The 25,994-nt window shown below is 33.4% G+C and overlaps 1 protein-coding gene and 1 pseudogene across 2 annotated transcripts; one reads left to right on the forward strand and one right to left on the reverse strand.

Annotated features, from left to right (window-relative positions):
- The first annotated feature begins 732 nt into the window (after positions 1-732).
- On the forward strand, positions 733-3,389 carry LOC145169243 (uncharacterized). 2 transcript variants are annotated; one of them, XM_079087809.1, is made up of 8 exons: positions 733-1,115; positions 1,204-1,310; positions 1,469-1,508; positions 1,737-1,792; positions 1,971-2,007; positions 2,382-2,698; positions 2,875-2,997; positions 3,089-3,389. In XM_079087809.1, exons 1-6 carry the CDS (start codon positions 1,109-1,111, stop codon positions 2,441-2,443), a joined length of 309 nt encoding a protein of 102 aa, XP_078943935.1. In that variant the 5' UTR covers positions 733-1,108; the 3' UTR covers positions 2,444-2,698; positions 2,875-2,997; positions 3,089-3,389. The 2 variants fall into 2 exon arrangements, with proteins under 2 accessions (XP_078943935.1, XP_078943936.1); XM_079087810.1 differs by lacking the exon at positions 1,469-1,508 and having other exon boundaries at positions 1,204-1,272; positions 3,089-3,387.
- Positions 3,390-5,530: 2,141 nt separating this feature from the next.
- Positions 5,531-7,477, reverse strand: LOC145109104 (galactomannan galactosyltransferase 1 pseudogene; annotated as a pseudogene).
- Between the last annotated feature and the right edge of the window lie 18,517 nt (positions 7,478-25,994).

Genomic DNA, 25,994 nt, shown 5'->3' on the forward strand with positions numbered 1-25,994 from the left:
GGTTGAGATTGTTAAATGTGGATCTGACATTATTTTGTCTCAAAGGAAATATATACTTGATGTTCTTGAACGTGCTAATCTGTCTCACGCCAAACCTGTGCCATCGCCAATTACTACCACTGCCAATCTTGCTCTGGGCGACAGTCCACCGTTTGAAGATCCGGTTAAATATCGTCAAATCGTTGGCGCCTTACAATATGTCACTCTTTCACGTCCGGACATTACTTTTGCAGTCAACAAAGTCTGTCAGTATATGCACTCTCCAACTCAAAACCATTGGTCTGCGGTTAAAAGAATCTTAAGGTATTTACTCGGCACCGTAACATGTGGTCTTCTGTTTCAACAAAACTCCGACACCGTTCTCCATGCTTACACAGATTCCACGTTTAACTCCTTGACTGCCTTCTCTGATTCTGACTGGGCCGGTTGCCCAGATGACCGCCGATCCACCGGGGGATATGCGATATATCTTGGCTCTAACCTTGTTTCTTGGTCTGCTAAAAAACAGAAGACTGTCTCGCGGTCATCAACAGAATCTGAGTACAAAGCCTTAGCCAATACAGTTGCTGAACTCACATGGCTCCAGGCTCTTCTACATGAACTTCGAGTCTCGTCTCGCTCTGTTCCTGTTTTGTGGTGTGATAATCTTGGCGCAACGTACTTATCTGCTAATCCTGTCTTTCATGCTCGCACCAAACATGTTGAGGTTGATTTTCACTTTGTTCGAGAAAAGGTTGCTCAAAAACAACTCTTGGTTCAATTTATTTCCACGGATGACCAGATAGCGGATGTGTTTACCAAACCTTTACCCTCGCAGCGTTTTCAGTTCTTACGGTCCAAGCTAAAGGTCGCTCCCCGGCCTTAGCTTGCGGGGGAATATTAGACGATAGTTATAAAGGATAGAAATATATATAGTTTATATTCTACAGGGGGTGTTAATGTAAATGTATTTACTATATATATTCTTGTAATCCTTCCTTACGTATGATTTTTTAAGAATACAATTCCTTATTCACCAAGTTTATTTGAAGAATATATCCATCCGGTGCTTACAATATTGCTACATAATAGACCTGTGAGTTCTTGGAGTTTATGAGAGAAGATCCAAATGGAGGGTACTATTTCTGTATCTGTAGTTAATACCCAACATCAATTTCTTTTAGCATACTCATTTGCATCTGTTGTTATTTTTTTACTTAACAGCTCATACAGGAGTCGAAATCTGGAGAATTGAAAACTTTCAACTACTTCTTTTGCCCAAATCAGAGTATGGTATATTCTTCATGGGTGATTCATACGTTGTGTTTCTGGTTTGTTCATAATCTTTCATGATTTCAACTACTATCCCTCATTTTTTCAATTCCCCAAATCAACGGTTTCAATTAAAAAAATACCAACTTATCATTGGGGATTAGGTTGTTTTCCTAAGAATGGTGTGATGTTTACAACTTTTTGATGTTTACTTCAGGTTGCTTTTCTGAAATTTCCAACCACTTCCTTTGCCAAAGGTTGAAGTTTGTAAAAATAAATTTTGCAGTTGTTTCCTATAATAATGATTTCTAAATGACCAATTTCATAAAATTTGTTGTTCAGTCTATTCTAATTTCATCATTTAACCTTATTAGATATAACTTGGTATCTTGAGAACATGAGGTACTAAATTTTTGTATCGATCATGTTTTTAAGTGTTTTTGACTTTTTTCTTTAACTGAAAGGGCGCTCTTCATTATTTTCAGGATTTCATAGATGCAGCAAAGTTTCATGGTATACTTGGGAATGCTCTTCGTGTTTGGTACCTCACTCACTTTCCAAACTTACGACTGATTTCTGTTTTCCCTTCTGTTCATATTAAGTTTATTGATCGGATATGGCTATTGAACCCTAACCCTCATTCTTTCAGTCGCTTTTATTTTGCTTCTTTTGATTTAAATCAATAAGGCTTAAAATTTGTTATTTGACTTTTTTTGTAGGCTACAAAGAATACGGATTGCCACTTCAAAGAATACGGTAAAACAATCATTTACTCTAAACAAAAGGGTGAAATGGTCGCTCCTTCACATAAATAGTAATTTTTTATTCAGTAGATGGCTTTCTCCTATCCAATTCAACTTATGACTATTTTGCCCCTGGTGTTACTTTGGTGAAATTCAACATTTGTGGATATTACTTTGGGAAATCTATTATATTATAGCAATATGATCCAATTACAAAGCAAATTTTGTTTTTATTTTCTTTGATCAAAGAAGAGTACCACTTGTGTTAAAATTTTTGTGATTCTGCCTTTTCGTCATAGTCCTTTTGGATGAGCTAATAGTCCTTTTAGTGTGATTTGAGATTTAGTAATAGTTTTTGCTTTTTCTGTTTTTTTTATCTTTTTGCAGGTCAAATTAGTTGGAATGGTTATAGGAAACGAATGATTTTGACTGGAGTTTTACTTATTTGAATACACACAGTCAACTGGAAGAGACAAAAAGTGGACGGGATTACTGGTGAATGTACCAAATGAGCAGTATTGGAATCCGGTTATACCCAGCGGAAGTTCTTGGACTCCGATGACTCCAGGGAAACTGATCTATCAAAGATCAAATTTTATCAAAACCGTATTGCACAAAGGAACTTGAACCCCTAAAAAATCCGCAATCCCCTACATTTAATTTGGACATGATCGATGATTACAACTCAAAGCAATTGCCATAAGGTGATCTATCCTTCTATTTTCTCAAGTTTTTTTATTAGTTTATTAAAAAAAAACGTCGTACCATTAAAATTTAAATCCGTAGGTTACATGTTGTAGTAAATATATTTTTTGACCATAATAAAAATTAATTTGAATGTACAATTCTATTTGTTGCATTAAACAACTTTTTTCAACAGATGGATTTTGCAGTACACTTGAGGATCCGGAGAAGAAGATTGTTGGAACTTATTATCATTGCTTACAGAATCTAGAACACTATGTCTAGAGATACAATACTAGTAGCTCTTCAGAGCCCTGAGGTTTGTTAAAAAAAACCTACTATACAGTAGCAACCTAATTTTACTGAAAAGATGTTAAAACACATTTTTTTGTTGTTTTAAATTCTTGCAGGTGTTGTAGAGATGACAAATTATTGATTTACCCTTTTCACATCTGGATATGGACCCCTGGATGTTGGGACAAGATTTCATGCTGCAGAAGGATCATCTTGCTAACAAATGAAGGATGAGATTTCTCTCTTTCGTGACATGATTTTTTTGCTTTTCAGGGTAAAGCATCTTTGAAAAAAATATAATTATTATAGCATTGTACTTTTTAACTTTCTTTTTCAAGATGTTATATAAAATTTTGAAGAGCATTTACGCAAACTTGATCCAACCCGGCGCCAACGGCGCATGTATATATTAATTTACTAGAAATTAATCACGTTTTTTAAAACTTTAGTTTTATTTTATTTTTTACTAGGTGTAAGACCCGTGTAATACACGAGTTTATTAAAAATAAAAGTTTAATATAAAATTATAAGAATTATGTAATTTTTAAAGCAATAGTTTTATATAAATACAAAAAGATAAATAAAGTAAGTAATTTAATACATATTCTAAGAGATTTGAAACAAGAAGGAAAGAAACACTTAAAGATCATTTATTCTGATATTTAATATAATGATCTACCTTACATATATAAATCTTACTAAAATTTGGATTTTAAATTTAAGAAAAATGAAAAATACAAAAAAATGACAAGTATAAAAAAAATAATTCAAAAAATCTTAGAAAATGACATGTGTCAAATTCAATAAGAACATGATATTTGGTAAAAATGATTTTCATTTATTAAGTTAGATGAACATTGTTTGGTAAGATATCAAGGCTTGTGTTAAAAGTCTTACTCCTAATTTGGCTCAGCTATGTAACATGTCTACATAATTTGTCCAAATGTATTGTTACATAGCTGCACAAGTTCTTATTCTTTTGTGATCCCAATAGTCGAGGTTTGTCACTATCATTCATCTTTCTTTTTTGATATTACAATTTTCAAATATGGGACATCTTATATTTTACTGTATATATTTAAATCCGTCTTTAAGTCTTTTTAATAAATCTTTGTGATTTAGTAGCAAATTTTCTTAGGTAACTTCAATATGCATCTTTTTATTGAAGATGAATATCTTGATCTATGTAATTCTAAACTTTAGACTAGAAGATTTTACAAAGATCAGGAAGCATTAGAGCATATACTCCTTAAAAACTAAAGACTTTTTATTGTTGTATTTTCTTGTGTTGATTTTGTTCTTTCCTTATTGCTGGTAACGTACTTGGTTTTTTAGTTGGTTGAGACATTTCTCTTCCGTTGTAACCATCTTTTGTCCACTAGATGTGTATGAAAAATATCAATACGTATAATGCAATCAACCATCAACTTTTTATAATTAACTACCTTCCAAAAATCGAAAAAAAAAAAAACTCAGAAATCTTTCACACCATGCAAAGCGTGGACATCTTTCTAGTTCTTAATAAAATCAGTCTTAAACAAAATTTATATATATCTTCAGTTTTTATGCATATTTTTAAAATTTTCTGATTTACAATAAATAGTTTTTATCTTTGTGTTTCTAAGATTTTTTCGTTTTTACATATTAGTTTTTCTATAATTTTTAACATATACTATTATTGTATTATTATAAAAAATGTTCAAAATCTGTACTTTTATATATTTATACAAACTAATAGTACATTATTTTGTATAATAATGTCTGATTCTATTTAATTATATATTGAATACTATAAATACAAAAGTTTTCAATGACATTTATACAAAATAATAGTACATTAGTTTGTATAATTATGCCTGATTCTATTTAAATTATATATTGAACACTAAAAATACATAAATTTTCCATTACAATACAAGGAGTGTGATGGTCAATGTTTTAAAAATCGAGTTTTTGTTTGAATCGATATGATATCCAGTTTCTTGTTCCACTGTCGGATTAACCGAGTTTCTAGAATTTTCATGTTTTTCTTATTTTTCTGTACATACAAACATACAAGTTCAAACATTAAAAAATACACATAAAAACAAGTTACACGTCACTATAAGTACATTAAAAAACACATAACCATAAATATTACATAAATCCATATACATCAAAAATAAAATAAAATATAATTAATACCGAAACAAAATATAATTTAGATGTATACTGAAAAAGCTTCGTAACATTACCATTTGTTGTTATTCAATTTTACATGTTCAACCACCGGCTAATTCGTTCGATCTAAAAATAAACATATAACGTGGCCCTGGCCAGTTAAACTGCACACTTATACGGTTTCAGGTCCAACCCATCTTTAAAACATTGTTGCTACTCTAGTATCAAATATAAATGTAAGTTCAATTATTATTTTATTATACAAAATATAAATGTAAGTTCAATTATTATTTCATTATACAAAAGTTAAAGTATTGAATACACCTTATGCCACGTCTTCACAATAATATGACATGTTTCGATTAAGTAAAGTCGATAGGAGACAAAATAATGGCAAGTGCAACCCACGAACTCTTATAAAAAAATTGACACTTTATCTTTTAGTTTTTACTGCTAAACATATTAAATTTGACAATCAAACCCTCAAAGTTATAATAATGTACCAATCATACCCTCAAAAGCTCATTAGAATTGCAAACTCATAACCAACATACGTACTATGGGAACTACTCAAGAAGGATAATCGAAGGGTAGAGGAACTACCGAGCTAGAATCTCCTAGACTCGGGTGCACGAAACCATAGGTACGCAACACTTGATTATCAGCAAAATTCAACACCTTCTTCATAGCGTCCCAACATTTCTGCACAGAGTACGACTCGTTATGCGTACCACTACACGGTTGACACCCGGTGAAATGCGTCATAAACGGCCGTCTCCACCCTTCAATCCCATACCCTACACCACCCAAATACGACTCCCACAGCGCATAATAGCCTTCCCTCATCTTTTCAGCATGTCGTCTTCTTAAAATACGCACTTTTTTTTCAATAGTATTATATTTTTCATTTATTTTCTCTAATTTTCCCACAATTTCCTCCCAATACCCCTCGAAGTAATACTCATCTTCCACGTATATTTTATTCCCCCATTTTTTCTTTTCTTTTAATAATAAATAAACCAAACCCGTTTGATCGTCGGATTCCGGGAAAAACTTGTCTTTACAAGTTTCCTTCAAGGTTTTGCCCCATTTTTCGTAATTCGGAGTCTGCGGACCCATACCCGACCACACATCCATGAAATCAAGAGCCCATTGACTGTTTCGGATCAGGAAAACGCCGGCGTTTAACCCCGTCCAGCTTTTCTTCTTGTAGATCATCTCCGGCCAGCCATGGACGACGAAGTTGTGGTTTTTGTAACGTTTCAACGGCAACTTAAAGTCCATGTCGGTGAAAACGGCGTCGGAATCCACCCACCAGATCCACTCAGCTTCCGGGTGGGCCAACATCGCGGCCCGAACCGTTGGGATTTTGGCCCAGTATGTGAACATTTCTGGATGGAATAAGACGTTGTTGTAGAAGATATCGTAGCCATGGATCCGACAGTAGTCTACTTTGTTCTTGAAGAAACGTAAGAGTAAATGATCTCCGATCGGGTTCTGACATGCTTTGGATTGTGACCCGGTTATCAACATGACCCGTTCTTCTAAACCCGAGATGAATTTTGGGTGCAGCGATAGCCATTCTTGTCGCTTTTCGTCCCAGTTTTTGATGGGTTTGTTAATGGTGTATGTTAGTTCCGGGTCGTCGTAGAATGTGGGCTCCGGCGGGTCGTGGGTCAGGTTGAAGTTAAGAACACCGGTAACAATGGTGTGGTTTATGTCGGGAAATATTTTGTAACTGTGACCTTTGGCTTTGAAATTGATGGTGTGGCGGGGACAAGGGAAAGTGAAGCTGATTATCGGCCAGAAAGCCCATAGAAGTAGCAGAGCTACTGCAGTTCCGGCGACGATGGGAATTCCGTTGGAGAAAAACGATGATCGTCTCCGATTATGCATGGTGGCGATTTGAATTAAAAGAACTCAATCGGCACCTTTTAATCGAGGGGGTTTCGATCATTTTCTCTCTCTGAGATGACGTTTGGTGAGATGGAATTTGGAAATGCCAAAGGGAATATTACATCAGCTTTGAAGAAAAATTGGAAGAAAAGGTGGGAAATTGGGGATAATTCCAAAAGCTGTTTCATGGGTTTTCTAAATTAGGGATTGATTACGCAGAGGATTGACTGGATACAGTGAGGAACTGAGGATGATTTTAATGGCGTCGGTGCGGCGAATGTTTTCTGGTTGTGGATGTAGAAAGCTTGTAGCAGGTTCTTCTTCGTCATGGTCGTACGAAGTACGGATTGTATGTGTTTGATTGTATGGTTGACACGTTGGCACCAGTTGTCTAGTTTGTCCACGTGTGACAAGAGAATTTGCAAACAAATTGAAAAAGGGGGATTTAGTTGAAGTGAGGTTCAAAACCTTTTTTTTTTTTTTTTTTTTTTTTTTTTTTTTTTTTTTTTTTTTTTAAGGTGTCACTATAATACAAATCCACATTAATATTATGTTATGTGTCAATGAGATATATTAGGCAAATCACTATCACAATTAATGACGTTAAAATTTTAAATAATGGATTTTAAACTTTTTATAGAAACAATTATTCTTTTAATTATATGTTAAATTTGAAGTTATAACTAACTTTAAATTTTGGTATATCTCTTAATTAATAATTTATTTAAAATATTTCATTAGTAATTATGAATTTTTGCTATGATAATTGAATTAATTTTGTAACCATGGTTCCCACGGGTTATAAACTAGTATATCACATAATAAGTAAAACCTTAAAGGCTATTTTTGTTGGTTTGGTAAGAAGGTGAATTTAATTTGTTAAATTAAGAATATATATATATATATATATATATATATATATATATATATATATATATATATATATATATATATATATATATATATATATATATATATATATATATATATATATATATATATATAGGCTTAGGTTATTCTATTTAAACTAATTATTGTGTTATTGTATGCATAAATGTGGGCCAATCATTTTACTTAATGTAAGAAAATGATTAATATATATTATTAAATTAAAGATAATTGAAAAATATCATCTAATTTCATTCTAAGGGTATTTTAGACAATTGAGATAAATTTAAAAAATGAAAATTTCATATTTTTTGGGATAATTAACTCTCTTGATTTTAAAATTCTAATTTTTTTAATTACTTTAATTTTAATAATAACGTAATTTTTTTAATTAAACCCGATTTTATTCTGTTAGAATCATATTCTCTACGAATTTCAGTATAAATATTTATATTAGAATGATATTCTATGAGAATGCCAACACCGACTAATAACACATTTTTGGATACAACTTCAAATTTTTCATTACATTATTAAAAAAGTAAAAACTTTATATAATAGTCTATGACAATGAAATACTCACTAATAACAAATAAAAAATATGTATATTATTCGACCTGAATATTCTAGCAGAATATATTATTACATATACTCCTATCATTCTATTGTAGATTATTCTATCAAAAGAATAACTCTTTTCTTGATCATCCATGAAATTTGACATTTAACGAAAATAACTGCCATGAATCAAATCATGTAAGAATAATATTTTTTGAGAATGCTTAGAATCACTTTCAAATTTGTTGTCCGTTCTTCAAGCATCAACTTTTGTCAAAACAAAACCAGATTGTAGTTTAGATTGATTCCAACAGAATTGGAATTCATGATTCCATTCCAACAGAATCGGAATTATGTGCATCAACAGAATATGACAATTTGCGAATAGGTTCACCATCTCTAATATCCACATCAAACACGTATTTACAAGTTTTGTGGTATTCAGTACAAAAGGGCAAAACTGGAAAGATACCTGCTGCCCTTGTATTGCAAAAGTAGAGAAGCATATCCCTCAAGTTCTTGGATCTCTACACTATGATTGTGGTACTAAACCCTAGTACCTCCCCAAGTAATATTATAATCAAGAACATTCTGGTGATGATGCATATATAAATAAGAACAACCTTTCATAGCAGAACTTGGTGATAGCCTTGGATTCCTCATGAGCATCTTGTAGTTTTATTCAGTTTTTCATATTGTTTTTCAATGGATTGTACCTAGAAAAAAGAAGTATGCAAGAAGTTTTATGATTTATAGTTGTTCCTCTGTTGAAACGCAAACCTAGGGTTTAGAAGAGAGTGTCGATTATTACCATTACAAGCAGAATCGATAAGGGAGTCAACGTCGGCCCTAATAGTCAACTCTGTTATTGATATTTTCCTCCATTGCTACAATTACAATTTGGCATCCAAAGTAAAAGGATGACAGCGAAACCACATATGATTCCAATTTCCTTTCGGCACCTCAGCCAAACTTATCGCACCAACAATCGGGATTCACAATTTCAATTTTGAGACTTTGATTGAAGCAAAAAAATAAATTTGTACTCGAAAAGGAGAAATATTTATTTTCTTACCATTGAAATGAAATCAACTGGTGATTTCGATAGGGGGTTACGGGGCATGGCAACATGAAGGAAAAAAATCAATACCTTGATAAGAACTGAGATTCAATAAAATCGATTTGAGTATGAGGAAGTCCATTTCAGGCGTGACAAAGAGAAATTAATCGTGTTTTCTTTCATGGCGGTGGGTCGAGAGGAATTGAAAAAATAAATTGCGTTTTGTGGAGCCTTGGCAACAAAAAACAGAAGTAGGACGAAGATAAGGCAGTGGGCGATATGTGGAAGTATTCCGTTGGACAAAAGAAAGGTCAAGCAGCAATAGGGTTTTTGATAGGGAACGGCCGTGTATATAAGAATGAGAAGAAATTAGGTCAAAGTCAAAATAACTAGCATAATTATAGGAAGTATTTGTGGAAGTTATTTATAAAATTACTTTATTACCCTTATTTATTTATTTAATTTTTTATTTAATTTTGATTGGCCCACATTTATGCATGCAATAACACAATAATTAGTTTAAACAAATGAACCTAGCTCTCTCTCTCTCTCTCTCTCTCTCTATATATATATATATATATATATATATATATATATATATATATATATATATATATATATATATATATATATACAAAAGAGAACATTATCTCAGGTTGAATTAGTTCGGGGAACTAAGCTATAAGGAGGGTTTCTTGTTGGTTCGCTTCAGAGATGTTTAGAGCAAAAAAACCCTAGATTTTGGGGAGGATTCGTTTAAAGTGGGATGAGAGAATTAACAAAACGAGACACAAGAGGAGAGGTAGAGGAAGGTGGGTGTTCAAAATTTTGGAGGATTTCATTTTCCTTCTTAGCTAATTAATGGCGGAGTGAAAAAAATTGAAGACATGACTAAATAAAATATAAAAGGACGACATTTTTTAGGACACACAAAATATGTGTCCCAAATCTTTTAAATTTAATAAGGGATGACTTTTTTTTTTTTTTTTTTTTTTTTTTGTAAACGCAAAAAAATGCGAGTCATATATACACTACATGTCATTATTTGTGTGTCATTAAAGGCCTTTATTCTGGTAGTGATATGATCAAACAGACTTATTCCTTTACAACCTAGAATAATTTGTGAACAACAAACAATTAGAGTAATGTAAGTTTTCCGTAATGATTATTAAAACTTATAAATCCTTAGAGGATCGATGAAAAATTTACACTAACTCTTACAAGTAAATTAGTCATTATAACTCATTTTTGTATGAGTAACAAAGAGCTTCAAACGACTAACACTTTCTTTACCCAAACAATTATAGGATTGAAACATGCCTTTAAGACGAGTTGCCAGACGCAATCCTGGAACACTTTGAAAGCCGTCAATTTCTGGTCAAGTCAAAGTCAAACAAAGTCAACGAGTCAAACCGGTCAACTCAACTAGTGCTTGTATGTTAAGGCTTACTCTATGTTTACTAATATACAACTCTCTATCTTAATACAAAGTATAACTCGGAAGTTTCAAATGTTAAGAAAATCTAAACCCTAAACAGGGTGAGTGATGTAACGACTCGATAAAACACTATTGTGTACCCTTCGGGGGTGTATAACACTCATAAAAAGGCATAGTGGAGTTTACAATCCTAGCACTACGGGGCAAAACACTAACAAAGGCCACAAGCAAAGTCTCTCTATATCTCTCTCACTACATCTCTCTCTCTCTCTCTCTCCCAAATCTCTCCCAAAATATCTCTCAAATTCTCTTTCAACTTTTATAAACACCCGTACCGTCCCAACCCTGCAATTGGTCGAAAACCACTTGAAACGGGAAGTTTTTATGAAAAACAACACTTTGGAAGCGAAGCCCTCTGAGGAAGCGAAACATCTCGGATGCGAAACCCCTTGATGCGAAACCTCACTTTCGCTTCAGATCGGATACATTCGCACCTAGCCGAGAAGATTCACATCTCACCTTCGGACCGAGACCACTGCCTGCGAACAGAAGACCTTCACTTCTAACCCACAACATTCGCAGCGTATACCGAATTCATATCTTACTCCACGCCTCGCAGCCCCTAGCTCTCGCACCGAGAGCTCTCACATGCGAGCCTCTCGCTCCCACACTCTATTTTCGCACTCAGCAAGATCTCGCAGCGAACCTCCTCTTCGCGTCCAACCCTCTCACCTTCGCAGTTTCGCTTCTCAAGTCCGGTTTTTGACCAGTTACGCATTTTGAGTCTGTTTTTGATGTTTTGACGTGGGATTTTCACCCAATTTATATTTTTGACATATTAGACCCTCAAAACTCATATATTATCCTCATCATAAAGATTTATTAATTATAAATCATATTTTTGTTTAGGATGATATCAAAAGGACATAAAGGCACTTGACTTTTCCCATAAAGTTATGACACAAGCCACTTTTATATCTACTTTATGTCATTATTCACACTCTAGCTAGTTAAATCATTATCCTTCTCATAACTTCTCCCAACAACCCATCCAAATTAATTTATTCAAATTTATATAATCAATCTTAGGAGATTTCTTCCTTCTCACCCAATATTTCACTCCTCACCAAAAACAAACTTCTCTCTCTCTCTCTCTCTCTAAGCCACAATACTTTTTCCCAAGAAGTATTCTTGAGTTTTCCTCCATTTTTGGTAAGTATCTCCTTTCAACTTCTACACAATCTTCACATCTTCATACAAATCGTAAATCATTTAGACAAATATCTACATATTTGTTCTTAGGATCTTCAAATCTTCAAACATCTTTCACGTTTTCTTGACTTGAAACTCCTCATCTTCAACCTTCCACCACCAGAAATCACAAAAGGTGAGTTCATACCCCTACATTTTCATGTTTACTTCAAGTTTTAGGGGGGGGGGGGATACAAGTTACAACGCCAAAACATAATCTAAACTTAAACATCAGCTTTCAACAGAAAACTTGTGTCCTGTTCACGGACTGTTTTGACCATCTTAAGCTTAATATTTTTCAAAATTGTACAAGGTGAAAATATTTCAGGTTTATACCTTTCTAAGGACTACTCGCACGCATTCATAGGATTTTTCTACAATTTATGACGATTTTTACAAAACGGCCTATCAATTCAGAAATGATTTCAGACCAGTCTGTGAAGATGAACATTTTCACATTGGTTTGAGACCACTAAAAATCATAATAAAAATTATGAACAAAGTAGACTCATTTTCTAAACTCTCAGAGTTTACGGACTCAGTTTTCGACTCAAGATGATTTTTCTATAAGTTTTCTATTAACGCTGATACAAAAGTAAAAGTAGAAAAATTATCCATAGATTCACTCACACTTTGTAACATGTTGAGAAAACTGTGTAACAATACAAAGGTACATGTTGATTATATTTCATGCTATTTTACTTCCATGAAAATGGAATAATACACACATAAGGATTTTCATCACTACAAAACATTTGTGATAAACTATAATATGTATAGTTTATGGTTCGCTTACGTTACAAACATACTAAGGAAGGTTTCTTTTCCACTACAAAAAGGGAATATTACATCAGCTTTGAAGAAAAATTGGAAGAAAAGGTTGGAAATTGGGGATAATTCCAAAAGCTGTTTCATGGGTTTTCTAAATTAGGGATTGATTACGCTGAGGGTTGACTGGATACAGTGAGGAACTGAGGATGATTTTAATGGCGTCGGTGCATCGAATGTTTTCTGGTTGTGGATGTAGAAAGCTTGTAGCAGGTTCTTCTTTGTCATGGTCGTACGAAGTACGGATTGTATGTGTTTGATTGTATGGTTGACACGTTGGCACCACTTGTCTAGTTTGTCCACGTGTGACAAGATAATTTGCAAACAAATTGAAAAAGGGGGATTTAGTTGAAGTGAGGTTCAAAACCTTTTTTTTTTGTTTTTTTTTTGGTAAGGTGTCACTATAATACAAATCCACATTAATATTATGTTATGTGTCAATGAGATATATTAGGCAAATCACTATCACAATTAATGACGTTAAAATTTTAAATAATGGATTTTAAACTTTTTATAGAAACAATTACTCTTTTAATTATATGTTAAATTTGAAGTTATAACTAACTTTAAATTTTGGTATATCTCTTAATTAATAATTTATTTAAAATATTTCATTAGTAATTATGAATTTTTGCTATGATAATTGAATTAATTTTGTAACCATGGTTCTCACGGGTTATAAACTAGTATATCACATAATAAGTAAAAACTTAAGGGCTATTTTTGTTGGTTTGGTAAGAAGGTGAATTTAATTTGTTAAATTTAGAATATATATATATATATATATATATATATATATATATATATATATATATATATATATATATATATATATATATATATATAAGAGAACATTATCTCAGGTTAAATTAGTTCGGGGAACTAAGTGAGTGTGATTGATCGATTTTGAGATAGGAATAAGAGTAGCTGTAAGGAGGGTTTCTTGTTGGTTCGCTTCAGAGATTTTTAGAGCAAAAAAACCCTAGATTTTGGGGAGGATTCGTTTAAAGTGGGATGAGAGAATTAACAAAACGAGAGACAAGAGGGTAGGGAGAGGAAGGTGGGTGTTCAAAATTTTGGAGGATTTCATTTTCCTTCTTAGCTAATTAATGGCGGAGTGAAAAAAATTGAAGACATGCCTAAATAAAATATAAAAGGACGACATTTTTTAGGACACACAAAAATATGTGTCCCGAATCTTTTAAATTTAATAAGGGATGACTTTTTTTTGTAAACGCAAAAAAATGCGTGTCATATATACACTACATGTCATTATTTGTGTGTCATTAAAGGCCTTTATTCTGGTAGTGATATGATCAAACAGACTTATTCCTTTACAACCTAGAATAATTTGTGAACAACAAACAATTAGAGTAATGTAAGTTTTCCGTAATGATTATTAAAACTTATAAATCCTTAGAGGATCGATGAAAAATTTACACTAACTCTTACAAGTAAATTAGTCATTATAACTCATTTTTGTATGAGTAACAAAGAGCTTCAAACGACTAACACTTTCTTTACCCAAACAATTATAGGATTGAAACATGCCTTCAAGACGAGTTGCCAGACGCAATCCTGGAACACTTTGAAAGCCGTCAATTTCTGGTCAAGTCAAAGTCAAACAAAGTCAACGAGTCAAACCGGTCAACTCAACTAGTGCTTGTATGTTAGGGCTTACTCTATGTTTACTAATGTACAACTCTCTATCTTAATACAAAGTATAACTCGGAAGTTTCAAATGTTAAGAAAATCTAAACCCTAAACAGGGTGAGTGATGTAACGACTCGATAAAACACTATTGTGTACCCTTCGGGGGTGTATAACACTCATAAAAAGGCATAGTGGAGTTTACAATCCTAGCATTACGGGGCAAAACACTAACAAAGGCCACAAGCAAAGTCTCCATATATCTCTCTCACTACATCTCTCTCTCTCTCTCTCTCTCTCTCTCTATCTCTCTCCCAAATGTCTCCCAAAATATCTCTCAAATTCTCTTTCAACTTTTTATAAACACCCGTACCGTCCCAACCCTGCAATTGGTCGAAAACCACTTGAAACGGGAAGTTTTTATGAAAAACAACACTTTGGAAGCGAAACCCTCTCAGGAAGCGAAACATATCAGATGTGAAACCTCTCGATGCGAAACCTCACTTTCGATTCGGATCGGACACATTCGCACCTAGCCGAGAAGATTCCTTCGGACCGAGACCACTGCCTGCGAACAGAAGACCTTCGCTTCTAACCGACAACATTCGCAGCGTATACCGAATTCATATCTTACTCCACGCCTCGCAGCCCCTAGCTCTCGCACCGAGAGCTCTCACATGCGAGCCTCTCGCTCCCACACTCTACTTTCGCACTCGGCAAGATCTCGCAGCGAACCTCCTCTTCGCGTCCAACCCTCTCACCTTCGCAGTTTCGCTTCTCAAGTCCGGTTTTTGACCAGTTTCGCATTTTGAGTCCGTTTTTGATGTTTTGACGTGGGATTTTCACCCAATTTATATTTTTGACATATTAGACCCTCAAAACTCATATATTATCCTCATCATAAAGATTTATTAATTATAAATCATATTTTTGTTTAGGGTGATATCAAAAGGACATAAAGGCACTTTTGACTTTCCCATAAAGTTATGACACAAGCTACTTTTATATCTACTTTATGTCATTATTCACACTCTAGCTAGTTAAATCATTATCATTCTCATAACTTCTCCCAACAACCCATCCAAATTACTTTATTCAAATCTATATAATCAATCTTAGGAGATTTCTTCCTTTTCACCCAAGATTTCACTCCTCACCACAAACAAACTTCTCTCTCTCTCTCTCTCTCTCTCTCTCTCTATAAGCCACGATACTTTTTCCCAAGAAGTGTTCTTGATTTTTCCTCCATTTTTGGTAAGTATCTCCTTTCAACTTCTACACAATCTTCACATCTTCATACAAATCGTAAATCATTTAGACAAATATCTACATATTTGTTCTTAGGATCTTCAAATCTTCAAACATCTTTCAAGTGTTCTTGACTTGAAACTCCTCATCTTCAACCATCCACCACCAGAAATCACAAAAGGTGAGTTCATACCCCTACATTTTCATGTTTTCTTCAAATTTTAGGGGGTGGGGGGGGGGATACAAGTTACAACACCAAAACATAATCTAAACTTAAACATCAGCTTTCAACAGAAAACTTGTGTCCTGTTCACGGACTGTTTTGACCATCTTAAACTTAATATTTTTCAAAACTGTACAAGGTGAAAATAGTTCAGGTTTATACCTTTCTAAGGACTACTCGCACGCGTTCATAGGATTTTTCTACAATTTATGACGATATTTACAAAACTGCCTATCAATTCAGAAATGATTTCAGACCAGTCTGTGAAGATGAACATTTTCATATTGGTTTGAGACCACTAAAAATCATAATAAAAATTATGAACAAAGTAGACTCATTTTCTAAACTCTCAGAGTTTACGGACTCAGTTTTCGACTCAATATGATTTTTCTATAAGTTTTCTATTAACGCTGATACAAAAGTAAAAGTAGAAAAATTATCCATAGATTCACTCACACTTTGTAACATGTTGAGAAAACTGTGTAACAATACAAAGGTACATGTTGATTATATTTCATGCTATTTTACTTCCATGAAAATGGAATAATACACACATAAGGATTTTCATCACTACAAAACATTTGTGATAAACTATAATATGTATAGTTTATGGTTCACTTACGTTACAAACATACTAAGGAAGGTTTCTTTTCCACTACAAAAAGGGAATATTACATCAGCTTTGAAGAAAAATTGGAAGAAAAGGTTGGAAATTGGGGATAATTCCAAAAGCTGTTTCATGGGTTTTCTAAATTAGGGATTGATTACGCTGAGGGTTGACTGGATACAGTGAGGAATTGAGGATGATTTTAATGGCGTCGGTGCATCGAATGTTTTCTGGTTGTGGATGTAGAAAGCTTGTAGCAGGTTCTTCTTTGTCATGGTCGTACGAAGTACGGATTGTATGTGTTTGATTGTATGGTTGACACGTTGGCACCACTTGTCTAGTTTGTCCACGTGTGACAAGATAATTTGCAAACAAATTGAAAAAGGGGGATTTAGTTGAAGTGAGGTTCAAAACCTTGATTTGCCTAAAAAATCGAATTAAATAATGTAGTTTTTTTTTTTTTTTTTGTTTTTTTTTTTTGTTTTTTGTAATGTGTTATGTGTCAATGAGATATATTAGGCAAATCACTATCACAATTAATGACGTTAAAATTTTAGATAATAGATTTTAAACTTTTTATAGAAACAATTACTCTTTTAATTATATGTTAAATTTGAAGTTATAACTAACTTTAAATTTTGGTATATCTCTTAATTAATAATTTATTTAAAATATTTCATTAGTAATTATGAATTTTTGCTATGATAATTGAATTAATTTTGTAACCATGGTTCCCACGGGTTTTAAACTAGTATATCACATAATAAGTAAAAACTTAAGGGCTATTTTTGTTGGTTTGGTAAGAAGGTGAATTTAATTTGTTAAATTTAGAATATATATATATATATATATATATATATATATATATATATATATATATATATATATATATATATATATATATATATATATAAAAGAGAACATTATCTCAGGTTAAATTAGTTCGGGGAACTAAGTGAGTGTGATTGATCGATTTTGAGATAGGAATAAGAGTAGCTGTAAGGAGGGTTTCTTGTTGGTTCGCTTCAGAGATTTTTAGAGCAAAAAAACCCTAGATTTTGGGGAGGATTCGTTTAAAGTGGGATGAGAGAATTAACAAAACGAGAGACAAGAGGGTAGGGAGAGGAAGGTGGGTGTTCAAAATTTTGGAGGATTTCATTTTCCTTCTTAACTAATTAATGGCGGAGTGAAAAAAATTGAAGACATGCCTAAATAAAATATAAAAGGACGACATTTTTTAGGACACACAAAAATATGTGTCCCGAATCTTTTAAATTTAATAAGGGATGACTTTTTTTTTGTAAACGCAAAAAAATGCGAGTCATATATACACTACATGTCATTATTTGTGTGTCATTAAAGGCCTTTATTCTGGTAGTGATATGATCAAACAGACTTATTCCTTTACAACCTAGAATAATTTGTGAACAACAAACAATTAGAGTAATGTAAGTTTTCTGTAATGATTATTAAAACTTATAAATCCTTAGAGGATCGATGAAAAATTTACACTAACTCTTACAAGTAAATTAGTCATTATAACTCATTTTTGTATGAGTAACAAAGAGCTTCAAACGACTAACACTTTCTTTACCCAAACAATTATAGGATTGAAACATGCCTTCAAGACGAGTTGCCAGACGCAATCCTGGAACACTTTGAAAGCCGTCAATTTCTGGTCAAGTCAAAGTCAAACAAAGTCAACGAGTCAAACCGGTCAACTCAACTAGTGCTTGTATGTTAGGGCTTACTCTATGTTTACTAATGTACAACTCTCTATCTTAATACAAAGTATAACTCGGAAGTTTCAAATGTTAAGAAAATCTAAACCCTAAACAGGGTGAGTGATGTAACGACTCGATAAAACACTATTGTGTACCCTTCGGGGGTGTATAACACTCATAAAAAGGCATAGTGGAGTTTACAATCCTAACATTACGGGGCAAAACACTAACAAAGGCCACAAGCAAAGTCTCCATATATCTCTCTCACTACATCTCTCTCTCTCTCTCTCTCTCTCTCTCTCTCCCAAATGTCTCCCAAAATATCTCTCAAATTCTCTTTCAACTTTTTATAAACACCCGTACCGTCCCAACCCTGCAATTGGTCGAAAACCACTTGAAACGGGAAGTTTTTATGAAAAACAACACTTTGGAAGCGAAACCCTCTCAGGAAGCGAAACATATCAGATGTGAAACCTCTCGATGCGAAACCTCACTTTCGATTCGGATCGGACACATTCGCACCTAGCCGAGAAGATTCCTTCGGACCGAGACCACTGCCTGCGAACAGAAGACCTTCGCTTCTAACCGACAACATTCGCAGCGTATACCGAATTCATATCTTACTCCACGCCTCGCAGCCCCTAGCTCTCGCACCGAGAGCTCTCACATGCGAGCCTCTCGCTCCCACACTCTACTTTCGCACTCAGCAAGATCTCGCAGCGAACCTCCTCTTCGCGTCCAACCCTCTCACCTTCGCAGTTTCGCTTCTCAAGTCCGGTTTTTGACCAGTTTCGCATTTTGAGTCCGTTTTTGATGTTTTGACGTGGGATTTTCACCCAATTTATATTTTTGACATATTAGACCCTCAAAACTCATATATTATCCTCATCATAAAGATTTATTAATTATAAATCATATTTTTGTTTAGGGTGATATCAAAAGGACATAAAGGCACTTTTGACTTTCCCATAAAGTTATGACACAAGCTACTTTTATATCTACTTTATGTCATTATTCACACTCTAGCTAGTTAAATCATTATCATTCTCATAACTTCTCCCAACAACCCATCCAAATTACTTTATTCAAATCTATATAATCAATCTTAGGAGATTTCTTCCTTTTCACCCAAGATTTCACTCCTCACCACAAACAAACTTCTCTCTCTCTCTCTCTCTCTCTCTCTCTCTCTATAAGCCACGATACTTTTTCCCAAGAAGTGTTCTTGATTTTTCCTCCATTTTTGGTAAGTATCTCCTTTCAACTTCTACACAATCTTCACATCTTCATACAAATCGTAAATCATTTAGACAAATATCTACATATTTGTTCTTAGGATCTTCAAATCTTCAAACATCTTTCAAGTGTTCTTGACTTGAAACTCCTCATCTTCAACCATCCACCACCAGAAATCACAAAAGGTGAGTTCATACCCCTACATTTTCATGTTTTCTTCAAATTTTAGGGGGGGGGGGGGGGGGATACAAGTTACAACACCAAAACATAATCTAAACTTAAACATCAGCTTTCAACAGAAAACTTGTGTCCTGTTCACGGACTGTTTTGACCATCTTAAACTTAATATTTTTCAAAACTGTACAAGGTGAAAATAGTTCAGGTTTATACCTTTCTAAGGACTACTCGCACGCGTTCATAGGATTTTTCTACAATTTATGACGATATTTACAAAACTGCCTATCAATTCAGAAATGATTTCAGACCAGTCTGTGAAGATGAACATTTTCATATTGGTTTGAGACCACTAAAAATCATAATAAAAATTATGAACAAAGTAGACTCATTTTCTAAACTCTCAGAGTTTACAGACTCAGTTTTCGACTCAAGATGATTTTTCTATAAGTTTTCTATTAACGCTGATACAAAAGTAAAAGTAGAAAAATTATCCATAGATTCACTCACACTTTGTAACATGTTGAGAAAACTGTGTAACAATACAAAGGTACATGTTGATTATATTTCATGCTATTTTACTTCCATGAAAATGGAATAATACACACATAAGGATTTTCATCACTACAAAACATTTGTGATAAACTATAATATGTATAGTTTATGGTTCACTTACGTTACAAACATACTAAGGAAGGTTTCTTTTCCACTACAAAAAGGGAATATTACATCAGCTTTGAAGAAAAATTGGAAGAAAAGGTTGGAAATTGGGGATAATTCCAAAAGCTGTTTCATGGGTTTTCTAAATTAGGGATTGATTACGCTGAGGGTTGACTGGATACAGTGAGGAATTGAGGATGATTTTAATGGCGTCGGTGCATCGAATGTTTTCTGGTTGTGGATGTAGAAAGCTTGTAGCAGGTTCTTCTTTGTCATGGTCGTACGAAGTACGGATTGTATGTGTTTGATTGTATGGTTGACACGTTGGCACCACTTGTCTAGTTTGTCCACGTGTGACAAGATAATTTGCAAACAAATTGAAAAAGGGGGATTTAGTTGAAGTGAGGTTCAAAACCTTGATTTGCCTAAAAAATCGAATTAAATAATGTAGTTTTTTTTTTTTTTTTTTTTTTTTTTTTTTTTTTTTTTGTTTTTTGTAATGTGTTATGTGTCAATGAGATATATTAGGCAAATCACTATCACAATTAATGACGTTAAAATTTTAGATAATAGATTTTAAACTTTTTATAGAAACAATTACTCTTTTAATTATATGTTAAATTTGAAGTTATAACTAACTTTAAATTTTGGTATATCTCTTAATTAATAATTTATTTAAAATATTTCATTAGTAATTATGAATTTTTGCTATGATAATTGAATTAATTTTGTAACCATGGTTCCCACGGGTTTTAAACTAGTATATCACATAATAAGTAAAAACTTAAGGGCTATTTTTGTTGGTTTGGTAAGAAGGTGAATTTAATTTGTTAAATTTAGAATATATATATATATATATATATATATATATATATATATATATATATATATATATATATATATATATATATATATATATATATATATATATATATATATATATATATATATATATATATATATATAAGAGAACATTATCTCAGGTTAAATTAGTTCGGGGAACTAAGTGAGTGTGATTGATCGATTTTGAGATAGGAATAAGAGTAGCTGTAAGGAGGGTTTCTTGTTGGTTCGCTTCAGAGATTTTTAGAGCAAAAAAACCCTAGATTTTGGGGAGGATTCGTTTAAAGTGGGATGAGAGAATTAACAAAACGAGAGACAAGAGGGTAGGGAGAGGAAGGTGGGTGTTCAAAATTTTGGAGGATTTCATTTTCCTTCTTAACTAATTAATGGCGGAGTGAAAAAAATTGAAGACATGCCTAAATAAAATATAAAAGGACGACATTTTTTAGGACACACAAAAATATGTGTCCCGAATCTTTTAAATTTAATAAGGGATGACTTTTTTTTGTAAACGCAAAAAAATGCGAGTCATATATACACTACATGTCATTATTTGTGTGTCATTAAAGGCCTTTATTCTGGTAGTGATATGATCAAACAGACTTATTCCTTTACAACCTAGAATAATTTGTGAACAACAAACAATTAGAGTAATGTAAGTTTTCCGTAATGATTATTAAAACTTATAAATCCTTAGAGGATCGATGAAAAATTTACACTAACTCTTACAAGTAAATTAGTCATTATAACTCATTTTTGTATGAGTAACAAAGAGCTTCAAACGACTAACACTTTCTTTACCCAAACAATTATAGGATTGAAACATGCCTTCAAGACGAGTTGCCAGACGCAATCCTGGAACACTTTGAAAGCCGTCAATTTCTGGTCAAGTCAAAGTCAAACAAAGTCAACGAGTCAAACCGGTCAACTCAACTAGTGCTTGTATGTTAGGGCTTACTCTATGTTTACTAATGTACAACTCTCTATCTTAATACAAAGTATAACTCGGAAGTTTCAAATGTTAAGAAAATCTAAACCCTAAACAGGGTGAGTGATGTAACGACTCGATAAAACACTATTGTGTACCCTTCGGGGGTGTATAACACTCATAAAAAGGCATAGTGGAGTTTACAATCCTAACATTACGGGGCAAAACACTAACAAAGGCCACAAGCAAAGTCTCCATATATCTCTCTCACTACATCTCTCTCTCTCTCTCTCTCTCTCTCCCAAATGTCTCCCAAAATATCTCTCAAATTCTCTTTCAACTTTTTATAAACACCCGTACCGTCCCAACCCTGCAATTGGTCGAAAACCACTTGAAACGGGAAGTTTTTATGAAAAACAACACTTTGGAAGCGAAACCCTCTCAGGAAGCGAAACATCTCAGATGTGAAACCTCTCGATGCGAAACCTCACTTTCGATTCGGATCGGACACATTCGCACCTAGCCGAGAAGATTCCTTCGGACCGAGACCACTGCCTGCGAACAGAAGACCTTCGCTTCTAACCGACAACATTCACAACGTATACTGAATTCATATCTTACTCCGCGCCTCGCAGACCCTAGCTCTCGCACCGAGAGCTATCGCATGCGAGCCTCTCGCTCCCACACTCTACTTTCGCACTCAGCAGGCTCTCGCAGCGAACCTCCTCTTCGCGTCCAACCCTCTCACCTTTGCAGTTTCGCTTCTCAAGTCCGGTTTTTGACCAGTTTCGCATTTTGAGTCCGTTTTTGATGTTTTGACGTGGGATTTTCACCCAATTTATATTTTTGACATATTAGACCCTCAAAACTCATATATTATCCTCATCATAAAGATTTATTAATTATAAATCATATTTTTGTTTAGGGTGATATCAAAAGGACATAAAGGCACTTTTGACTTTCCCATAAAGTTATGACACAAGCTAATTTTATATCTACTTTATGTCACTATTCACACTCTAGCTAGTTAAATCATTATCATTCTCATAACTTCTCCCAACAACCCATCCAAATTACTTTATTCAAATCTATATAATCAATCTTAGGAGATTTCTTCCTTTTCACCCAAGATTTCACTCCTCACCACAAACAAACTTCTCTCTCTCTCTCTCTCTCTCTCTCTCTCTATAAGCCACGATACTTTTTCCCAAGAAGTGTTCTTGATTTTTCCTCCATTTTTGGTAAGTATCTCCTTTCAACTTCTACACAATCTTCACATCTTCATACAAATCGTAAATCATTTAGACAAATATCTACATATTTGTTCTTAGGATCTTCAAATCTTCAAACATCTTTCAAGTGTTCTTGACTTGAAACTCCTCATCTTCAACCATCCACCACCAGAAATCACAAAAGGTGAGTTCATACCCCTACATTTTCATGTTTTCTTCAACTTTTAGGGGGGGGGGGGATACAAGTTACAACACCAAAACATAATCTAAACTTAAACATCAGCTTTCAACAGAAAACTTGTGTCCTGTTCACGGACTGTTTTGACCATCTTAAACTTAATATTTTTCAAAACTGTACAAGGTGAAAATAGTTCAGGGTTATACCTTTCTAAGGACTACTCGCACGCGTTCATAGGATTTTTCTACAATTTATGATGATATTTACAAAACTGCCTATCAATTCAGAAATGATTTCAGACCAGTCTGTGAAGATGAACATTTTCACATTGGTTTAAGACCACTAAAAATCATAATAAAAATTATGAACAAAGTAGACTCATTTTCTAAACTCTCAGAGTTTACGGACTCAGTTTTCGACTCAAGATGATTTTTCTATAAGTTTTCTATTAACGCTGACACAAAAGTAAAACTTGAAAAATTATCCATAGATTTACTCATACTTTGTAACATGTTGAGCAAAGTGTGTAACAATACAAAGAGACATGTTGATTATATTTCATGCTATTTTACTTCCATGAAAATGGAATAATCACACACATAAGGATTTTCATCACTACAAAACATTTGTGATAAACTATAATATGTATAGTTTATGGTTCACTTACATTACAAACTTACGAAGGAAGGTTACTTTTCCACTACAAAAAGGGTTTTTCATTCACACTACACGTAAACTCGTTAAATCAAATTTGTAAGCTAAGTCTTCACATACACATTTGTGTACCTACCAAGTCCTGTATTATAATGAGATTCTCTTGTAGGGAGAGCGTGATACTTGTGTATAGATCTATATTGGGACTGACAATCCCGCACCTAAGCTGCATGAAACAACTAGACCGGAAGGTCTGGGGTGACAAATGTCATAACGTTACCGACGCCTGAAGAACGTCGTAACATGCCATCTATGTCATTAGCACGGTTATAATAACTCACATAGGGAAACAAAGATACATATAGTTTACGGGGAATTACTACACTCAAACGATTTTGTTCACTTTAAAAGTACATATACTATCATAAGTACGGAAAAATACTTGTACATTCGGTCTTTGGTTTTTAAGACTACAACTCATTTAAAAAGGAAAATATTGGATTTTTCTGGAACAAACACTACTTTTACAAAGAAAGGATTTCAACTCTACATACAAAAGTTTATGAACTCACCAACTTAATTGTTGACACTCTTTCAAAATTACTTGTATTCTCAGGTAATCATTAGAACAAGTTGTTGGGTTATGTATACTACAACATCCTATGGTGCACATACAACCCTAAATGCTTTGGATCTATGTGTTTCTCTAATTATACATGCAATATTGTTTCCAAAGCATTAAGCCTACAACTAGCATGCAATTGACATAAACAACATAAAATACTAGTTAGAAGTTTACCTCTTTATGTAGCTTGTAGAACTTGTTGTATTTGGCCTTTAAGAACTTTGTGCCCCAAATGTTGCACCTCAAATGGTTCACAACACACCTTGGACAAATGATGACTTTTGAGAGAGTTTATGCACACTAAAATCTGTTATGGCTCTCCAAGAACACTCTAACAAAACTTGTGCAACCAATTTTAGGTTATAGGGTGTCATATATATAGTGTAGGAATCCAAGAGTCATGGGTAAACCCTAATCCATACACTTGGGCTTATTATCCATGATCCATGATTCAAGTGGGCTAACTCTTTATGGATTCATCTATAAACTTAGTCCATCATGTATCATAAGCCCAAACCATATATATATATATATATATATATATATATATATATATATATATATATATATAACTAATCTACATATTTAGTCCCTATTAATTTAGTTAGTCTCTTTTGATCACTAAATTAATTCTTGATCAATATTAATTAAATCATATGATTTCATATTAATATATTAGAACTTATAATATATTAATAAATCATAACTAACCTCTTCTCAAAAGTCCATCCTATCAAATTGTCGTGGTGATATGCAACCCAAATGGACCATGCTACTCTCGGGTCAAGTACATGAAGGGTTTCGAGCATTCTAACACGCCTAAGGTGTACATGCAACCCTAGAAACCTTGGATCTATGTTTTACTAAGATACATACAAATTTGATTTTCCAAGGTTCTTAACCTAACTAGCATGGCATGGGGAACTTTGAAACATAAAAGCTAGTAGGAGAACATACCTTT

This window comes from Lactuca virosa, chromosome 4 (assembly GCF_052849685.1).
Source record: "Lactuca virosa cultivar CGN04683 chromosome 4, Lactuca_virosa_CGN04683_v6, whole genome shotgun sequence".
Classification (NCBI taxonomy): domain Eukaryota; kingdom Viridiplantae; phylum Streptophyta; class Magnoliopsida; order Asterales; family Asteraceae; genus Lactuca; species Lactuca virosa.

Coding starts and splice junctions, on each gene's coding strand:
- LOC145169243 (XM_079087809.1), top strand. Junction 1,793..1,970: donor GGGAATGCTCTTCGTGTTTG/GTACCTCACTCA, acceptor CTTTTTTTGTAG/GCTACAAAGAATACGGATTG. Junction 2,008..2,381: donor TTGCCACTTCAAAGAATACG/GTAAAACAATCA, acceptor ATCTTTTTGCAG/GTCAAATTAGTTGGAATGGT.